The sequence below is a fragment of the Paroedura picta genome, chromosome 4 (genome assembly GCF_049243985.1).
Source record: "Paroedura picta isolate Pp20150507F chromosome 4, Ppicta_v3.0, whole genome shotgun sequence".
Taxonomy (NCBI): domain Eukaryota; kingdom Metazoa; phylum Chordata; class Lepidosauria; order Squamata; family Gekkonidae; genus Paroedura; species Paroedura picta.
In genome coordinates, this window is record NC_135372.1 from 72,144,268 (window position 1) to 72,165,987 (window position 21,720).

The following is a 21,720-nucleotide window of genomic DNA, read 5'->3' on the forward strand; positions in this document are numbered from 1 at the left end:
TCAGTTATTAGTAGGACATTGTAGAGCTGAACAGAAGTATAATCTAACAAGTTATTCCTTTTCAGTCACTGAATACATGAAATAGCACTTATATCCTTTTTAGCCAGAATTGATTCCTAAAAACGTCTTTCAGTAATGAAAATGAGGTACAGACAACCAAGTTTAATACATGTTTCTTGTGAAGGGCATTCTTAGCTGTATTGGCCCCAGTCTCTCAGGCCTATCAGTGGCATTTGGAGGTGGGTGGGTTTTGGATCCAGACACAGTGGAGAGGTGCCTAGTACTTCCATTCTTCCCTTGGATGGCCCTGCTATTGGTACATGGCAGTTGGAGAAAAGGAGACCCAAATATAGATGCAAAGATACCCAAGGCAGCACAGCATTTCTGTGAGTATAAGAACTTCCCCTGAAACCTCATGAAGCATTTTGGGCTCCTGTGGGATGGAGGAACAAAGAAAATTATACTCTGAGGGTCAAAGTGTTTGTGCTTATAGAAATGAAGCACTGAATCCAATTCATTCTTAATTCCCTGTATTTGAAGAACATAATGTTTATATCTTGTTTTCTTCTTTCTTGCCCTATAAAATGATTTCACAGCACACATTTTGCCTTGTTGCGCAAACAGCATACTGACAGAATGCGAAATAAAAATAATTTCTTATACCTGAGAGTACACGTCATCTTTTAAAAGATCTGATTCTGCCATTCAAGAGTGTTGCCTTCTTTGGCTGGCACTACTTTTATATTGCACAAGAGACCCAATGTCTTGTGTAATTAGATTCAAATGTTATCACAGACCTTGAACTAATGTGCACTGAGAACACTAACATATTACAAGAGCTGCCTTATGCAGGTCTACTCAGGAGTAAGCCACATTTTATTTAATGGAGGTTACTCTCAGGAATGTATTCTTAGGATTGCTGGTTGAAACCACTGTCCCACCTCCTGGTTCCATATAAAACTGAGGCTGTCAATGCTGTTATTACCCATTTTATTTTTAAAAACAACAACATAGAAAATCTGTTCATGTCACATATTCTCTCTTAACAACATGAATACTGGAATGATGGTGATGTAAACAGTGATTGATAATCATCATAATAATCTCTCTATTCCATATAACAGTAAATAAATATAGGTTATTTTTTACATTGTTACCATCTAATTTGTCATTAACAATCCTGAAGGCTATGGTAAAATGTTAAGTATAATAGAAATGCCTATGAATGTAAACACTTTCATAAATGTAGACTACATTCAGATTGGATTTGTAAATCTCTAATAAGCTTTATAATAGATTACATTAATTTTTGATAGCATAGTGGCCTACAATCAATCAAGCATCATAATTTTAAAAATGAACTTATTTGCAAATTCATGGGTAGCAAATTCCTTCTAAAGAGGCATTGCTGCTTAGAAAAAAAATAGGTATTAAGAAAACAGGTGTCAGGTTTAAGGTTTTCCTCCAAAGTAAATCACCGAGTTTAGTAGAACTGTCTTCAATTCATAGTACATGTGTTTAAGGCTGGGGCTTACAAACGTAAGTTGAAATGTGGAGGGGGGCGGAAAGTCTTGTTTTTGTCTTTAAAAGGTATATTTGACTGGCCTAAGTTTCATGAGCCAGAATTTCTAGCTACGTCCTCCTATTTTTAGAACAACTCTTTAACCACTACATCTAAACTAGTGGCCATCATCATGGGGCAGCAAAATACCATAAATTAATTATACATTGTGTGATGAAGTACTATGTATTTATCCCACACAGTGTGCCAACAGCACTCAAGGCAACTTACTATACACACAACATATTTAATTTATAGGCTCACCTTTCCCCCAACAGGGATCTTACATCATCCTTCTCTCTTTCCATTTTATCCTCACAACAGGCCTGTGGGGACTGTTGCATAGGGAGTCTGTAATTCACCCAAGGTCACCCAGCAAGGTTCCATAGCACAGTAGAGATTAAATACCCTGGTGGCCTCATTGTTCTTTCTGTAGTCTTTATCTTGAATTTACTTCCAATCAATGTAATTGGGTGTGCCTAGTAGTATGGAAGGAGGAAAAGTTCTCAGTTTTCTCCACACCTAGCATAATTGTATAAATATGTTTTGTATTGAGTTTCTCTCCTCGTGGTCACTCAACACTGCCTTGCCCTGCTTATTTGGTCAGCCTCCAGTGAGTCTCACAAACATCTATATTTATAGTTTTGTTCATGTAATGTTTGGCAACCATATACCATCGTGTCTCATCTTAGCATGAGTGTTAACATTGTGCCACATTCTTACATCATATCAGGATCACCATTACCGGCCTATATCCCAAAGTTAGTTGATCCAAGATTTAGATTTGTCACACAGTTTTATGTACCCCAATTTCCCACATTACAGTCCCACTTTTATTCCAAATAAATTGTGCAGCCACAGTCTAAAGACAGAAATGGGGTTAGATACACCTTTAGTATACACAAAAGCAGGCAGTCCTACACATTTATGGGGATGATTTAGAAGACTGGGGTGGGAATGACCATGATGTGGCATTCTGTCAGGCTATTCTTCCTCCCTTTCTACTCATAGTTGTAAATATGGTGCCTCAAATAAAAGACTATATAAGCACCCACTTCTGCATATACAGTGCTCCCTTTCTGACTGGCCATGTCAATACTGCCTTTCTTCCTACAAAAAGCAACCTTTTCTGATACCTCCCGCTCTTTACCATTCTGAGCTCTACTATTAACTTGTTCAAAGTAAGTGAGCTTTAGCCGTAATATCTTGTCTTCTAATGACATAGTTGGTTTGCTCCTCTCTAAAACTGTCTTGTTGATAACTTTGCCTGTCCATGCGATTCGCGACATTCATCTCCAACACCATAATTTGAAGGCATCTATTTTCCTCCTGCCTTCTTTCTTTAGGGTCTAGCTTTCTCATCCATAGGTTGTTATGGGGAAGACAATGGCATTGACTAGCTGGCATTTTGCATTAAGGCTGATATCTTTACTTTTCCATATTCGGTCCATGCCTAACATTGCGTTCAGGCCCAGTGTTACTCGCCGCCTGATTTCAGGGCTGCATCCACCACTTTGAGCGATCATAGAGCCAAGAATGATGAAATCATCAATACATTCAATGTTCTCGTTGTCAATCGTGACTTCGGTGCCACTGCCAGTAGTTGTCATGATCTTGGTCTTTCTGATATTTAGGTATAGTCTCATCTTTTCACTTCCTTCTTTTAGTCCCTTGTACCAATAAAGTCTCGCAAACTTCCAAGCCTTCTGCTTCTCACACCGTATTCTGCCCCTAAGCGGCACGAGCACTCGCCTTTCCACCTTCCTCCGCGCTCTTCGGTTGACCTCGCCCCGGAGGGGCCCCGCCAAGCCTTTCGCCACCGGGTAGCGCCATCAGCAAGCTCCGCAACTCGTTCACGCCTTCCTGTTGCCAATTGCTGTCCGAGAAACAACATCTCGCGAGAGCTTCTGCAATCTCGGCCCGCCGAACCAGGTAGACTCGCGAGACCCGTTAGACAAGATGGCGGCGCGGTCGAGTCGCTGAGAGTAGCGGCAGGTGGAAGCGGGTGTGAAGGCGGCTCGGCTGGGCAGGGCGCCCCTGGGCCTGCGGGACGCCCCCGGATGAGGGGCATGCGGGCGGGACGGGACTCTCCGCCGCGGCTCTGAGCGCCTCGAGCCCCCCGCAGCGACTGCGGCTCCCCGGCCCCCCGCCGGGGCTCCCTCGCGCTCGGGGCCGCCGCTGGCGATGACCGGAGAGAAGCTGCGCTCGCTGCGCAGGGACCACAAGCCCAGCAAGGAGGACGGGGACCTGCTGGCGCCCGGCGAGGAGGAGGCTGCGGCCGCGCCCGGCGGGGGAGGCGCCTTCACGGGGGGCCGCGCGGGAAGCGGCAAGGGCGGCCGCGCCGGGAGCCACCGCATCTTCGCCAACCACCATCACCACCGCCTGCCGCTCAAGGGAGGGTCCGGGGGGGCGGCCGCCGCCGGCCCCGAGCCCGAGAAGTGCTTTGCGGCACAGTTTCCCGTCCACGAGTGCGTCTTCAAGGGGGACGTGAGGCGGCTGTCAGCGCTGATCCGCACGCAGGGCATCGGCCAGAAGGACAGCCACGGTAAGTGGCGGCTCCCCCCCCTCCTCCCCGGCCGGCCACGTGAGGGCTGAGCCTTCAAGGCGGCCGCTGAGCAAGGAGTCTCGCCCTTGCCCGCACACCAGCTTCATCCTAACCTACTTGTAGCTCCGGTGGCCGGTCTTCCTCTTAGTAAACACGCTGCGTGCCTGGTTGGTTTCGCTCAGCAGACTGAGGATGGTGGCTTTCCCCCTAGTGTGGAGTCTCTGCTCCATCCCAGAGTACAAGCCCTCCACCCCTTTTCATCCTTTTAGGAACTTGGCTCTAGCCCGTCTGTTGACAGCACCATGATTGCCTTGTATCTGCAGGTCTCTCTCTCTCTGTGGAAGCCTACATTGATCTAGGAAAGTAGCTTTGGTGCAAAACGGCTTGGTGACAGTGCAACCAACTCCTCCTAACTCTGTTTGCCATGGCGTCACACTAAGAACTGTTAATTGAAAGAGAAGGAAACACTCCTCCTTAGAGTGTTTGTAACTAAACCCTTCTAAGAGAATTTAGTTTTTAAACTATCACTGGTTAGACAAGGGAGTTCCAGGATGTCTCCAGCAAGTCTATTTTTACTTTTACAGCAGCTGTAGAAGCCTCCAGATTTGATTGGAGCAGCTGCATTGGGGAAAGGAAGAGGAATCTAACCCTTTTGCCAGGGCTTTCTGCCCTCAGTCTAGATTACTGTTTCTCACCTGCTTGTATCTTGTTGAAAAACACATGCAAGCATTCCCTGGAAGAATGCCAATGGGCATCTTATACATACTTAGATGTAGAAATGTATCATATTTTCTGTGAGAGATCTTGGGGCCAAGATCACAAATATATTCTGACATATTTCCTAGAATCATAGAGTTGGAAGGCACCTCCAGAGTTATCTAGTCCAAGCCCCTGCGTTTAGTACTTACTAGGTTGTTTTCATGAATATATGTTAGCATTCAGTGCTGAGCTGACTTATTCAGGAATTAATCTTTCAAATCAATACACTTTTTTCTTAGACGATGTATTGATCCAAAGTGCAGATATAACCTGTTCTTCACATGCTCCTACACTCACCATCCTCCCTAGCAGCCTGGCTGCCGGGAGGAGGCAGTGGCCAGGTGGAGGGGGCACCACCGAGGAGCCACCCACGCCATTGCTGAGGACACGCCTGCGCCAGATGACCACTGCACTGGCTATTTAATTAATATGCTGCCATTTCATTAAGGTGGTGATAGCCAATTTAAATGTGACATAATTACATTTTTATAGTACAGAGATCAACATTCCCACAAGCAAAATCCCAAGTGACTCACAGAACATTTAGACCAGGTGTAAATAGGGTGCTGTTGTGCATAAGCTTGTTGAAGGTGCACTCATGGTTGTGTAACCAAAGCTTTCTTTGTTGCTACTTTATTTTCCATATGCATCTAAGGAATGGATGTACTGGCATTCCTGAACTTTTAAGCAGTAGGCATGATGAGAAGCTGTTGCCAGACAGATCAGCAGTGGCATTAATTGTACATTAGTTTTTGTTTTCTCAGTGTTAGTGAACCAGGCTGGATCTGTTTTCTGAGTGTGAACTTGGAGCTTACCAGCAGAACGCAGACTCTGTGTTTGGGAGTCTCCAGTCACAATGCTATAGTTAAAAAGGTAAAGGTATCCCCTGTGCAAGCACCGAGTCATGTCTGACCCTTGGGGTGATGCCCTCTAGCGTTTTCATGGCAGACTCAATACGGGGTGGTTTGCCAGTGCCTTCCCCAGTCATGCTATAGTTACATAAGCAATAAAGAAGAAGAAGAAGGGTTGGTTTTATATGCTGCTTTTCTCTATCCAAAGTAGTCTCAAAGCGGCTTACAGTCGCCTTCCCATTCCTCTCCCCACAGCAGACACCCTGTGAGATGGGTGAGGCCGAGAGAGCCCTGATATTACTGCTAAGTCAGAACAGCTTTATCAGCACCCTGGCAAGCTAGCTGCATGTGGAGGAGTGCAGAATCAAACCTGGCTTGCCAGATTAGAAGTCCGCACTCCTAACCACTACACCAAACTGGCTCTCTGAGGCTGCATTTAGAAAATGGGAATAAACCTTAGTTTGTTGTTACTGGCCCTTCCTCCCAGCTTCTATCACATAGATGGCTGTTGGGCATGATGTTTGGATATTGGTGTTTGCATAAATTGATGTCTGTGTCTTGCTGCAAACTGGAACTCTAATCCAGGGTTAAACCATACTTTAAATCCTGTTTCTGTGAGGAAGATAAAAAGGTGTCCAGGCACTCACATTCAGACATCAGACCTAACAGGCCTTCAGTCTTCACTCTTGGGGAGGGGAAAAGTGGGTGAGAGTGCACAGGTACAAACATTAACCAGCTTCATGCCTGCCATGAACAAACTGAGGTATGTTCAATACAATTTCAAGTAAAAATGTACCCTGTTTCAGACATTTAACCCATATAACTTTTGATTAGTCATATAACACATTTCCCACATCGGAATTAAAGTTAACTTTCTGTTGGCTCAAAAGCTCAAACAGATTTGTTGAACAATGGATTTCAAGCCACACAGCTTTGCATGGCTAGTGCTTTTTCTGAGAGTTCATACATCAAAACAGTGGTAGTTAAGATTTTGATACTTCTATGCAGGTAAAAAATAAAGCAGCTATGTCTTTGTAAGAATATAATTAAATATATTTTTTTGTGAAAGTTCAGAAAAAAACTGGAAAAGTTTGGAAAACCTGTGGGGTTTTGTTTGTCGATGTACTCCCCCCTCCCCCAGTCTTTCTGGTAGAAAGAATTGGGAGTACTTAAAAAGACTAGGTGGACTTTTTAAGACACACACCCTAAAAATGCTTTTAAAGACACATATATACACAGCGCTTAAATCCAAGGTGCATCTTCAAAAGATAGGCATGTAGGGCTTTCATTGCTTTTCAACAGTTCTATGATTCCTGGATCAGGGATGGAGCATGGTCTGAATCTGGCCTGAAACATTTTTTCCTTTTCTTGCAACCCCTGCATCTTACTTGATAGGCAGCAGGAGAAACATACCTGAACATACAATTTCTGTAGCACTGGTCTGCGTTAAATAGGTCAGCACAGTTAAGCTCTATTGCAGCTAGTTCCATTACCTGAATAATCAAATAGTAGGTGATTAATGAGTTGGTGATTAATGAGCTGATTAAATTTCAGACATCTGTAGAGGAATAAACTGTTGGTTTTGAAGATGATGTATGCTTGGCTTTTTTCATGTTATTCATGTATTTGCTGGCAGCTGTAGATGCCTTTTTTAGAAGAGGGATTTTCTCCATTATATGAGAGATAGGGAATGTTTGACACCCATGGATCTAAGTATTTTCAAATAGTTTTTTCCCAAAAAATGGTGTTGCCTATGTTTCCTATGTCTTTTTACTTGATCAAAAGATTCTTAATTAATTTAATCAATTAACTGAACAGCAGCTTTAAGACAGCAACTGTGTTCTAGGCCAATAGAGAAAATGGTTATTTCCTGCAGAATTAAGTTACAAGACTTGATCTACTCAGAGAATCATATGTGTTATACCTTAAGTGTGATGACTTCCAGTTCTATTGCTTCTCACAATGGGTTCCAGTGGAAGGAATTACCATTAGCAGAATGGAACTTTCTGATCGTGCTGCAACCCAAAGTGCTTTACCACTGGGATAAAGAACCCATAGGAACAGTGTGAGAGATGACACTGCAGTGGACCAGGGGGGAGGTTCAGCAAACATCTATTACTGATTCCAACTGCATGAAGCTGCTTTGACTATGCATCGTACAAGTGAAAACACAGGAGGAAAAAAAGGGGGAAATGTTTTCTTTTGGAAGTTCTTCTCCCATTACTTTGCATATAAGGTGTGTTTTCTATCACAGACTACCCCCTGTGCCTGTAAGATTAGCAATAACCTGTTCCACATAGTGTGTTTAAGTGACATGAGAGGTAAAGCCAGGACTATGTGGTTGTGGTGGTTTTGATTTTGTGGCTTTTTCTGCCCCTCCATTTTACTGTTGCAGAATTCTGTTGCAGGAAGTTAACATTGAAATCATTCTGTTTTCTTCGACCATTTGCATGTTTTCTTTAATTAGACATTGTTGTTGATTTTAAGATATACTAAAGTCATTCCTTGATAGAAAGAGAAGCTGAAGAGTACCACTTTGTGGCACTCTGGATCTTTGCAATTAACAAGATTCAACTAGCTACTTATTATTGGAATCCAGACGTTTGTTTCTTGGATTATAAATGATTTCTTGTATAATTAATAGTTTTGTGTGTGTGTGTTTGTGTGTGTATACACACACACTTAAAAAAATAAGTATTATCATGGGTCATGGCTGTCAGATATGTATGTAATCAGCAGAGGAATTATTAGGCGGCACTAATAGATGGCTGCTGCTTCCTTTTTGCACACATGTATACATCTTAAGAGCCTCTTGTGGTGCAGAGTGGTAAGGCAGCGACATGCTGTCTGAAGTTGTCTGCCTATGAGGTTGGGAGTTCGATCCCAGCAGCCGGCTCAAGGTTGACTCAGCCTTCCATCCTTCTGAGGTCGGTAAAATGAGTACCCAGCTTGCTGGGGGGTAAATGGTAATGACAGGGGAAGGCACTGGCAAATCACCCCGTATTGAGTCTGCCGTGAAAACGCTAGAGGGCGTCACCCCAAGGGTCAGACATGACCCGGTGCTTGCACAGGGGATACCTTTACCTTTACACATCTTAATTTTGAAAGCACAAGGTGTTATGATATTCTTTAAAATTAGCACAAGTGACAGGAACTTTTGCAAAAATGATGCCAGCTGTAGAAAAGTACGATGATTCAATATTGTATTGCAGTGTATTATAGTGTACATTATAGTGTCTGTTCTGCAATGAAGTTTTATATATCGTCAACCAGCTAGGGGGCATTTGTTGAAAGGTGGGCTTAGATGTGTTTCAGTTTTGCTTCTTTAACTTTATCCAGGATTGTTTTTTCTGTTTGCCATTTTATTCACATAGTTCACTTGTTCTCTTACTCATTTAGTTTGTTCTACTTTTTCCAGTAGGGTGAAAGTGGCAAAGGTTTTTAGGAATCAGTTACACATGTTAGCATATCTAGATCAATAAAAGGATCTGTCCATCTGTGGAACATGTAACTCCCCAGAAAATGAAGCTAAGAGTCGCAAAATGGCCCACCTGCTTCAGGATTGTCAATAGCAGTTCCAGATGTGAGGGAAATTGGAGCCTCCTGGTCTGTGCAATCTCCAGAAACCCTCCTCTCCCTCTTTTTGTTTTGTAAGTTATAGTTGTCGGTGGCAGGCATAATTCATGTCACAACTAATGTTCGGAGCCTTAAAATTACCCTGTAGGCTTCAGGATGTTCAAGGGAGCTGCTGCGTCCATAATGAAAGGAACCAGAACATCCTGGGTCAGATAGAGTACTGACCTGTATAGGAGGAAGACCTGAATAGGTTGAAATACGTTATGTCTTTGGAAGTAAAGACTTATATATGTGTGACTTGTGCTAGTCCCTGCTGTTTTTATTGTTATTTTATATATTTTTATATATTTGAGCTCCATAAATAAAAGTCAAATGAAATACATTTTTATTATATAAAGTAGCAGTTTTCTCAACCTTCTCATGGTTGAATGAGATTCTGCTCTGTGAAGGAATCTGTCTAAGATAGGTGTGTTTGTTTTTGCTTGTTGCCAGTTGATGAATTATGGGAAACAAAGCACATGGCTACAGGGGTCTGATTCAAATCACTCTGTGTACTTCAGGCTACGGAAGTTATAAGATTATTGTTAGTGAACAGTCATGCCACTTATGTGCATTTCAGAGAGAACAGTATTTATAATCCCAGAAATACCACTGTTCAGGTATGAATGAGATTCTAATTTGGAAGGTGCAAAGAATTATACAAAAAATGAGATGCATTCTTTATGTTACAAAAATGAAAGGAACCAGTACACAAATAGGTCAAAATAAGGTAAATGAATTTAAGTCTCTGTAGGGTGGAACACAATGTAAAAAAATTTGTACTGATATTTATTAAAGTTAAAAACCCAAGGCTTATTGTAAAACCTCAATAAAATCAGTGGAATGCCTCCACTGACCCAGGTGCGTTTCGGCATTACTGTCTTTATCAGTGGTCAGCCATGAAATAAAAACAGCATACATAAGATACAAGAATCACAAAGATTGTTATATACAGAGTTAGCTCCTATACATAAAATGATATTAGATACTCAGGACACTATGGACCTCTGATTTTATGGAGGTTTTGCAATAAGCCATGGGTTTTTAACTTTAATAAATATTAGTACTAAATTAAATTCATTGCTCTTATTTTGACCTAGAGTTTATATATGCACAGAAGAGAGAAGCAGCAGGCTGCTTAAAATAATAAAATAGTTTTATAGTTAAGATAAACAATCTGTATAGAAAGTGAGAGGAAAGAAAGTCCTACAGTCTAATCTCTGACTAACATTCTGATTCTTGTGGAGTCAAGCTGGGAGGAAGTATGCTCAAAGGAGCAAGAAGTCTCCAAACGAGCCAATCAGGACACTGGGAGAAATTTGAAAAATATCAGGAAGTTCCGGACCTAAATATGCTAACTACACATCCCCTCCAATGCCCTCTGTGAGACATTCATCATATTCTGTTCAATCACGTACACTATAGATCTTGCATATTCTAAAACATAATTCATGTCCTACAATCATATTTCATTAAAAATTGCTCGCATTTTTAAACTGGAAGTCTTCAGTCTTGTGGTAGAGTGTGTGAGTGTGTGTGGGACTTCTAAACATTTGATCTGCTCAAATATAGACAGTACCTACTATTATTTCTTCAGAACTCTTTTTTCTTTTGCCATTAAGTTGTTGCCAGCAGGCAACTCATAGAATAACAGAGTTGGAAGGGACTTCTAGTCCAACCCCGTGAACTATGCAGGACACGCACAACCCCATTGCTCATCCACTGTAACCTGCCACCCCCTTGAATCTTCACAGAATCAGTCTCTCTGTCAGATGGCTATCCAGCTTCTGTTTAAAAATTTCCAAAGCCCACCACCTCACGAGCAAGCCCGATCCACTGAGAAACAGCTGTAATTGTTAGGAACTGCTTCCGAATGTTGATGGAATGTCTTTTGAATTAATTTCATCCCATTGATTCTAGTCCATCCCTTTGGGGCAAGAGAGAACAACTCTGCTCCATCTTCTATATGGCTGCCTTTTAAAAACTTGAAGTTGGTTATCAGATCCCCTCTCAGTTGTCTCCTCTCCAGGCTAAACAGACCAAGCTCCCCCAATTTTTCCTCATACGTCTTGGTCTCCAAACCCCTCACCATCTTTGTTGCCCTCCTCTGGACATGCTCCAGTTTGTCTACATCCCTCTTCAACTGGGGTGCCCAAAACTGAACACAGTACTCCAAGTGAGGCCAAACCAGTGCAGAGTACAGCGGTACCATCACCTCCCATGATCTGGACACGATGCTCTGTTTGATACAGCCCAAAATCCCATTTGCCTTTTTAGCCGAGTCACAGTGGTGACTCATGTTCAGTGTATTGTCTACTAAGACTTCTAGATCCTTTTCACACATACTACTGCCAAGACAAGTCTCCCCATCTTATATTGATGGCTATGGGTTTTTCTACTAAAATGCAGAACTTTACATTTGTCCATATTGAATTTCATTTTATTCAGTTTAGCCCAGTTCTCGAGCCTATTAATATCATCCTATATCCTGATTTTGTCTTTTGTTGTGTTTGCTACCCCTCCCAGTTTAGTATCTGCAAATTTAATAAATATCCCAGATCTATCTAAATATAATAAAATCTATCTAAATATAATAAAATAAATAAATACATTTATATATATGTTGAACAGTGCAAGCCCCAGGAGAGATCCTTGGGTCACTGTTCCTCAAGTGGATGCTGAACCATTAGCAAGTACCCACTGGGTACGATCTGTCAAAAGCTTTATTGAAATTTATCAAAAGCTTTATTGAAATTCAGATAAACTATGTCCACAGCATTCCTCTGATCCAGCAAGGTGGTCACTTTCTCAAAAAAAGAGGTGAGGTTGGTCTGACATGACTTGTTCTTGCGAAACTCGTGCCGAGTCTTAGAAATCAGAGCTCTCTGTTCTAGCTGTTCAAGGACTGACTGTTTGATGAAACCCATGGGGGTTTCAAGGCAAGAAATAAGCAGAGGTAGTTTGCCATTGCCTGCCTTTGCTTAGAGACCTTGGTTTTCCTTGGTGGTTTCCCATCCAAATATTAATAATGGTCAAGATCAAGTTAGCCTGGATTATTCTCATCAGGACTGAGAACCGAGAGTTCATGTGCAAAGCTATACAGATTTGAATTCATAAAACAAATCTCACATGGCCAAGTAAGATTTCTCTAATTAGGTGACATTCTGAAATTCATATTCCCTAGCTAGCAAAAAATACATTTTCTTATTACCTAAAAAACAGTATGTTTGTGTAGCTGAGTTGTTTGCAGAGCTGTGTATCTATCTGACGCTTAAAACTTTCTGTAATAACGTAAATTTTCTGGAAATGATCTTTTGAAAGATTGCATGCTTTTTGATGTATTTCATTATCAATGTAATTTGAAAATTTACAGACTCTAATTTAAGAAGGTGGGATATTTTTGCCTCACTGTATTTTTAGTGTTAATTATTTAATTTCTCAAATATAAAAGTAAATATGGAAACACTACAGAGACTATAGCAAAACGATTTTCCATGTCATTATCACAGCTTATGCAATGGAAATTGAAGCAACAGGAAATAATTCTTAATTAATACTATTGCCAGTATCAAATTTGTTTTTTTCCATATTGTCCATATTACATTTGTAATTTAAGCTCCTATAAATTTTTATTCAGTGAATTTATTTTTTCTTCACAGGAAACACTCCTTTACACCTTGCTGTGATGTTGGGACATAAAGGTTGGTAAAACTTCTTTGTTCTTTCTTAAAAACAAAAAAAAGGCATGATAAAAACAGCATTAGACAGCATGGAGGTTTCTTTGTATATCTTGATCTGCTTGTGGGAATGATTAAGAAAAAGAAGAGCATCAGCAAAAGAAGTATTCCTTTTTCTTCACTTCTCATATTTCCTAATTGGAAAGTAGCTCTGGAAGTTGAAGTGGGGGGGGGGGGCAAAGGGTGCAAGAGATGGGACCATGGTGTTATGTTCCCTCCTCTTATGCCCACTTGTTTCTTGTCCACCACCATCTGTTCTATGTAATCTGGAGGAAGGCAGGAAATAGGAGATTGGCTATTCAGAAGCTGTCTGGAAGGAGAAGCGGCTTTACAGGACTGGCCTTACTGTTGTACTTTCTTCTCTTCAGGAGGGATAAGAAAGTGAGTGGTGGTTGGCAAAGGGACTGTGCCACTAGCATTCCAATTGCCTTTTCTCATTAGTGTGTATTAGAAATAAAGATAGAGGAGGAATAGATGGAACCCTCAAGACCAAGGCTGTCTGAAGGGAGAAAGAGTTGCAATAGTTATAAATTTGTGAGGGATGGGCCTTCTTTAGGTAGATTCTACCTAATGAACAAGAAGTTGAGTTCTTTATTTCTGGATTTTTATAAGCATTTCTTTTTCAGTTTTTCTGAAAACTGTGTTTATCGGGCAATATGGATTATCTTTTAAGGAGAGCCTTTTGTCTCCTGTTCTTACTTTTATTTTTTTTTTAAATCAGGAAAATAAATTGTTGATACTAGATGAAAACTCTACATTAGTCTTCTCTCTGACCTTTAGTTTTTGTATCTCAGTGATCTCACCTCTTACCAGAGCTCTGCTACAAAAATCATTCATTTCTTGTTGCAGTGATCATGACACCCATTCTTAAATCTCTACATCCATTTCCTATCTGCTTCTAGTTGTAGTGCAAATTCCCCATTATTACTTTCTGTAAATAACTTTAAAACCTTCCATAGCCTTCTGTGCAACAACATATCCTATTTCTGCCTGTGGTCTCAGCTTCTCTAGGTCCAAGATCTCCAGTAGGGATGTGCGCTTCGGCTGCCAAAGTGGCCATTCCAACCTGAAGCAGCCAGCACTGTGGCGTGGGGGAGGAGGGGCAGCGCCAGTACCGGTGTGCCAGTTGGCGTACGCTGCTTCGGGATGGAACGGCTGCTTCAGCGGCTGAAGCACACAACCCTAGTCTGCTGGAAATCTTTTGCTTTTTAAAGTGACTGTCTTTTTTCCCTTGCTGCTGCTTGTGCCTGGAATTTCCTCTCAGAACACCTCTGTGGTACCATCTTTCTCCAAAATGGTTTTGGTACTTGATAGAGCAAAAGAAAATGACCTGTATGCTGTCCTTTAGGGTAGCATTCTTAATTAACTCAGAAGGAGTAGTTGTAAAGAAGGGTTTGTTGGGTTATTGAGTCATCTTCCTGATAAACAGACAACCTCTGGAAATCTGGGCTGGGTTGTCACCGGTATGTGGATGACACTTGACTCTATCTAATTCTTCTGGCTGATCCCAGAGGGGCTATAGAAATCCTCAGCTACTGCATAGAAACAGTTTTGGAGTGAATGTGGGCTAATAAAGCTTAATCTCTACAGGATGGAAGTGCTACTAGTAGACAAAGATCTGATCTGGGATTTGAGGTGTTCTGGATGAGGCTGTTACCCCCCTAGTCTGCAGGTGCTCTTGGACCTGGCTTATTGCTGGTTAAGGAGGTGGCAGCTATGGCCAAGGGTACCTTTTATCAACTTTAACTGGCTAGCCAGCTGTGGTCTTTCCTGGGCCAAAAAGATCTGGCTACTGTGGTGCATCCCCACAGTGCACTCTAAATGGGACTGCCCTTGAAATGTGTTCAGAAGCTTCATTTGGTACAGAACATTGCAGCCAGGATGTTGACTGGAGTAGATCATAGGGACCATATCACTCCAGTTTTGGCTTACCTACACTGGCTTCCAAATTGTTTTCAGGCACAATTCAGGGTGCTGGTCTTGACTTCAGAGCCCTATATGGTTTTGGGCTGACACCTAATCCTTTATGAGCCACCTAATCCTTTATGAGCCTGCTCAAACATTATACATGTCTTTGGAGGCCCTGTTTCATGTGTCCTCACCTGTGATTAGTCAGGTGACAGTCAGTCATGGCACCAAAGTTCTGGAATTCTCTGATCAGGGAGATTCACCTGTCACCTTCTGTTGCTGTGTTTTGTTTTGACATTCCTTCACTGATCTCTACTATCTCACCAGTGTTTTCTGTTTTGTATGTATTTTAACTCTCTTTTTTACTCTTTTAAAGAAACTCAATTAACATCATTTCAGTTTTACTTGGTCAAGTTGTGAGTTCACTTAAAGTGGCACGCTTAATGGAAATGTAGTTAGCCTGAGCAGCTTACTCCTGGGAAAATAAACAAAGAAATGTTCAGTATATTCTAAAGCCATAAGACTAGTCAGTTAAAAAAACATCCTGAATGCAATATTATCTTTAAACTGCTTCTGCGGAGTGGATTAAATAAAAGGTGCTGTTGGGGAGGAGTTAGGGTGGGCCCTGTCCGGGATAAAGACTCGGAGGGCCCAATCAGGAGCCGCCTTTTTGGTCCTGGCCCCGACCTGGTGGAATGAGCTCCCGGAAGAACTGCGGGTCCTGCGGGATCATTCAGTGTTCCGTAGGGCCTGCAAAACGGAGCTCTTCCACCAAGTCTACAATTGAGGCTGGGCGGCAAGGAAGATCTGGGTCCCCTCATAGAATCATAGAGTTGGAAGGGGCCATACAGGCCATCTAGTCCAATCCCCTGCTCAACACAGGATCAGCCCTAAGCATCCTAAAGCAATGCAGGATCAGCCTAAAGCAACCTCCCTTCATTAGTGGCAGTAGCGAGGTACATCTACGCCCCTGGTTCATCCTCTCTGTATTCGTGTATGTTTCAGGGGATTGTTAGGTTGGGTTTGTATTTTCTGCCGCAGCATCTTTTCTGTTTTTCTTCTTAGGCTTTTATATTATATTTAAGGGATTTTTTAAGCCTGATTTAAGGAGTTTTATGGGGGTTTTAGCCTAACACTGTAACCTGCCTCGAGCCCTTGTTTTTCTTGGTCCATGTAAACCACCCTGAGCCTTCAGGGAGGGCAGTATATAAATACAATAAATAAATAATAGGTATAAATATATAAATAAATAATAGCTTTGTTATGTAAACTTTTGAATACCCCCATTTAATCTTAGTTATCCAGAGTTGAAGGGGCAGTAGAGGAGATCTAATAATAGTAATCTGTTTTTTTTTAATTAGTGCATTGTTTTTATTTTGTAAATGCATTTTTTTGTCTGTAACTTGCAACTTCTTTTTGTGATGTTTGTGTTGAGCCTAAGGACATAAGGCAGGATATAAATATTTTAAAGAATTATGCTCGCACACAAAAGTTTATGCCCTGAATAAAACTTTGCTGGTTTTAAAGGTGCCACTGGGCTCAAAGTTTGTTTTCCTGCTTTAGCCCAACACAGCTACCCATCTGAATTTATCTTAAATAAGCAACACACATGCAAGAAACCTGGATTAAAACTACCCACCTGCATAATCTTATTTCTCCCCAAACTGCCTTTGGTTCAATAATCTCCTGCTCATGCCACTCCATGTTCCTAAACAATCTCATACAAAGTTAATTTGGTGAGTCCTGATTTTCAGATGGAATTCTAAGAGAAGTTGCTTTAATGCTGATTTAAGAAAGAGAATGGTCTGTAACTTTATTTGAGGGCATCTTAATTTGTCAGGACTTTAAGATTCCTGTGGATTATTTTCTTTCATGTTTTATTTACCTAAAATTGGCAGAAGCTCTAGAAATACTGGATTGGAATGTGTGCTCTTACACTAGTAGAAATTAGTAAAGTGGTATAGAGTATCTGACCAGTATCCAGCCAGTTGTGCTGCTGAAACGATTGATGGTAAATTTTAAAGCAGAGCATATCCTAAAATGTTACAAATTGTCCTTGATTGCCTTCATTAACATAACTCTCAACAATCATAGACCGGAAAGACGCTTTCAATATCATGTGTGTCAAACTATAGATGGTTTCTTACAGTGGGACAGATAATTTTAGTAGACTAACTATTACCTCTTACATTATTACAGAATGTGCCCACTTGCTTTTGGCTCACAATGCTCCTGTGAAAGTGAAAAATGCTCAGGGATGGAGTCCTCTTGCAGAAGCCATCAGCTATGGAGATAGACAAATGAGTAAGAAAAAGTCATATTTTATTTATTTTATTATTTATGTTGCAATTCCTATACTGCCAATCTCGACAATAGCCGTATCATGGTGGTTTACACGTATAAAAATTGGTAAAATCACAATAAAACCCATAAATCTACAACTTCAATAAAATGGCGGCATAAACTTCTTTCATTAGTCCCAGCTCTGCTGTTCCAGCCTTGGGACCAATACAAGTGGCTCTGGATGATATAAACCCGGGGGTTCTAATCGTAAAGCATAAGTAGGGCACGGGACCCACAGTTACTAAGTCCAGTCACCCCCCTGGCCTCAACCAAATGCCAAAGAGCTCCATCTTGCAGGCCCTATGGAACCTAGATAGCTCTGTCAGGGCCCTCAGTTGTTCTGGGAGCTCATTGCACCAGGCTGGGGCCAGGGCAAAAAAGGCCCTGGCCCTGGTCGAAGCCAGGCAAATGTCCCGGGACAACCAGTGGAGCAAAGAGCCCTGTGAGGGGCATAAGCAGATAAGCGGTCTTTCAGATAGGTAGGACCGAGGCCGTGTATAGCCTTAAAGTTCAAAAACAAAACCTTGAACTTGATCTGTTAGCAAACCAGTAACCAGTGCAGCTGATGCAGCACTGGCTGTATGTGGGCCTTCCAAGATGACTGAGTGAGGACCCTCACAGCTGCATTTTGTACCTGTTGCAATTTCCAGGTCAAAGACAAGGGTAGGCCTGCGTAGAGCAAGTTACAGAAGTCTAATCTGAAAGTGGCCATTGCATGGATAACTGTGGCCAAGTGATCTGAGGACAGGTTGGGCGCTAGTAGCTGTGCTTGGCGCAGGTGGAAAAAACAGTTTGGGTTTCTTTTGTGATCTGAGCCTCCATTGAAAGGGAGGCATCAAAGATCACCCCCAAATTCCTGCCAACCTGTGCAAGTCTTAATTGTACCCCATCCAGGCATGGGGGGCATGCTTCCTGATCCTGCGCCCTCCTCCCCAGCCACAGGACTTTTGTCTTGGAGGGGTTGAGTTTCAGATGACTCTGCCTGAGCCATCCAGCCACTTCTTCCAAACAACTGGCAAATGTTTCCAGGGGGGGGGGGCTGCTGTCCATCAGGAGGCAGAGCTGGGTGTCATCCGCATATTGGTGACACCCCAGGCTAAAGCCCCAGACAAGCTGGGCTAGAGGGCACATGCTGATGTTAAACAGCGTGGGAGAGAGTATCGCCCCCTATGGTTCAGTATAAGCATGGAAGTACATAAAAACATTACATGGAAGTGCATTAGAAATGTTCTCTGCCCTTGAACCTTAAGCCCATGAGAGAAGCCTCTATTATTCCAAGGAGACTTCCATCCTACTCCTGAATTTGGTTTATAGAAGGCAAGTGAGCTATAGTCAACTGAGGATGGCTAATTTAGCAATTTGATATGTAACTTGAATGAAACATTGGCTCTGTTGAGTGGCAGATGAATATGTTTACTGCTTTTTGAAAGATTCTGATGAACTCTGTTGTTTAAATGTAAGCAGTTCTTAAAATCAAGATGAGCATTAAAATGACGGCCATAGTCCAATGGGGCAACACATGAGTATGAATTTCAGAGCTGTCTTAATGGAAGCTTCCTTTAGAGAGTCACGAGCTTTAAATTCCTTCAGAGAGCAGTTTTAGAAGCTGAATGCAGGACCTTTTAGCTAGGAAAATGCCACTGTTGCAAATCTGCTACTTCTGAGAAGAGAACATGAATGCTTTAAATATTTGCTCTGCTTATCCTGCTCTTTCTTAGGTGCTCAAATGTGATTCATTTATATAGCTGATTGAGTCCACGTATGAAGAAGAAGAGTTGGTTCTTATTTGCTGCTTTTCTCTACCCAAAGGAGTCTCAAAACGGCTTACAATTGCCTTTCCCTTTTTTCCAGCACAACAGACACCCTGTGAGGTAGGTGAGGCTGAGAGAGCCCTGATATTACTGCTTGGTCAGAACAGCTTTATCAGTGCCGTGGCGAGCCCAAGGTCACCCAGCTGGTTGCATGTGGGGGGAGCGCAGAATCAAACCTGGCTTGCCAAGTTATAAGTCCGCACTCCTAACCACTACACCAAGCTGGCTTAGCTTTAATAAGGGGCCGCATGAAGGCTTTATTTATTCTCCTCTAAGTTGTGGCTCGAATGGTAGAGGACAGGAAGGCCTGGAGGATCATTGTCCATGGGGTCGCGATGGATCGGATACGAGGTCGCACCTAACAACAACAAAAGTTGTGGCTCATGTTTTTGTTTGAGACAAGGAAGACATGCTGGTATGTTTGGGTTTTCCTCATCACCCTAGGAGGCAGGAACGAGAATGCTCTTTCCACCTCTGATAGGGAGTGCAGTACCTGCCTTCTTCAGTTCTTTTCTTTCCTCCCCATAGAGTACACTGAGCTCCATGGGACATCAATTCTCACTGAGTGGATAAATTGCAATATCTTCTTCTTTTTGTGCGCCTCAACTTCCTTAAAGTTATTTGTTGTCCATTTGTCTTCCTATGGTCAGTCTGTCACCACCCCCCATCTTAGGAGATCATTATCAGATTGTTATGCCTTCAGTTGACTCAGCCACTGAAGTTTCAGATACAGCAGCATCTTCAGAAGAAGAGCTGGAAGTGATCTCACTAGGCGCGCATAGCAAGAGGGCCTTGTGTAAGCGCTAGAGCTCGAGGGAAGAGCTGTAAGCCATGAAGAATTGCAAACCACCAAGGGAGATAAAGAGCAAAGTAGCATGAACACATGAGCTCCCTGTAGAGAGCAGTGAGGAAGGCCTGACTCCCTAGAGCAGTGGTAATCAACCTGTGATCCTCCAGATGTTCATGGACTACAATTTCCATGAGCCCCTGCCAGCAAACGCTTATGGGAATTGTAGCCCATGGACATCTGGAGTACCACAGGTTGACTACCCTTGCCCTAGAGCAGGCCTCTATGTCCACAGAAGAAATGTCTGGAGGGGTGACTGAGCAGGAAGCTGTGCCCCTGACTCCTGCAGAGGGCCAGCAAGCAGAAAACAAACCCAAGATTATTATGGCTCCCCCCCCTTCATATCTTGGCTGGATGAATTTGTTAATACTCAGATGGAGAGAAAAAACCTCCAGGAAGCCTAAACAGATCTCCAGAAAAATACACTGAGGCTAGTAAGCCACCTCTCTACCTCCCTCCTTCACAGCCTCAAAGAAGTGCTACTTAAGCTGCAAGAATACTGGACACCCACAAAACCCCTGCCTTGGCCAACCAAGTCACTACCTAAGGGGCATCCTTCTACTTCAAGCAGACTACCCATTTCTCCCTCCTGCAGGTCAAAGGAAGAATATTCATTTACAAATTTTGACCTTGTAATGAATCTGATAGAGAAGATGGGGAGTAATCATAGGATAAGCCTTCTCAATAAGACTAACAGTCTACAACAGTTTTATCACCGGGGACCACTCACGGGGGACCACTCAACGCCTTTTACTGAGGCCCGGTGGGGGAGGATAGTTTACTCCTCTACTCTCAACCACTGCCCTAACGCTCTCTGATTGCTATTGTAATGTTTAAACATCCCTTCAAATTAAGATACAGACACGCCACAACAATAAACATAAGGAACATTTTATTTTCATGGAAATTTTAACTCATGACAATGACAAATCAATGGGAACCCTGAGCTTGTTTCTCTGCAACGAGATAGTCCCATCTGAGAGTGATGGGAGACAATGACACCCGAAGTGTGTTGTAAAGGGCCAGGGGGGGGGGGGAGAAGGCGTCCTTCAGGGCCCACCTCCAATTAGTCGAAGGACCACATGTGGTCCGCAGCCCACAGGTTGGGGATCGCTAGTCTACAAGACTGTTTACATAGGAGGAATTGCCTCCCCTGCTTTTCTGGTTGATGCCATCCCATACACCATGAAATTCTCAGCAAGGGCTATAGCATTCAGTGTGGTGGTGCGTAGGCACTTCTGGCTGAAGTCCTGGGCAGTGGATATTCACTCTAAATAAAATGTGGCCACATGGCTGTTCTCAGAGGCAAGCTCTTTGGGGACAGCCTAAATTACATCCTCATAGAACCAAAGGGCAAGAGAAAGGTCCTGCAAACAAGATGACAAAACACACCACAGGAATTCAATCTTTTTGATAGAACTCTACCTAGGTTCCAAGGAGACTTCAGAAGAAACTCCTGGAAGAAGTCAAAATCCTATGGCTCCAGTTCCCAGTCCAGATTGTCTAGACCAGGGGTAGTCAAACTGCGGCCTTCCAGATGTCCATGGACTACAATTCCCAGAAGCCCCTGCCAGCATTCGCTGGCAGGGGCTTCTGGGAATTGTAGTCCATGGACATCTGGAGGGCCGCAGTTTGACTACCCCTGGTCTAGACAGCAAGTAATCAACAAGAATGCAAAGCAACAAAACCAACTATCCTGACACCAGGACAAGTCTGGTGTGTATGTGGGCAGGCAGGGGGGAG

At 42.6% G+C, this 21,720-nt stretch overlaps 1 protein-coding gene across 2 annotated transcripts in view; it reads left to right on the forward strand.

Annotated features, from left to right (window-relative positions):
• Positions 1–3,490: 3,490 nt before the first annotated feature.
• Positions 3,491–21,720, forward strand: part of ANKRD13C (ankyrin repeat domain 13C) — a 37,573-nt gene continuing 19,343 nt past the window's right edge. Inside the window, exons 1-3 of one of the 2 annotated variants that reach the window (XM_077333358.1) lie at positions 3,491–4,106; positions 12,991–13,032; positions 17,176–17,280. In XM_077333358.1, coding sequence (XP_077189473.1) covers positions 3,746–4,106; positions 12,991–13,032; positions 17,176–17,280 — 508 coding nt within the window. In that variant the 5' untranslated portion in view covers positions 3,491–3,745. The remainder of the gene's footprint in view (positions 4,107–12,990; positions 13,033–17,175; positions 17,281–21,720) is intronic. The other variant, XM_077333359.1, reaches the window with a different exon arrangement.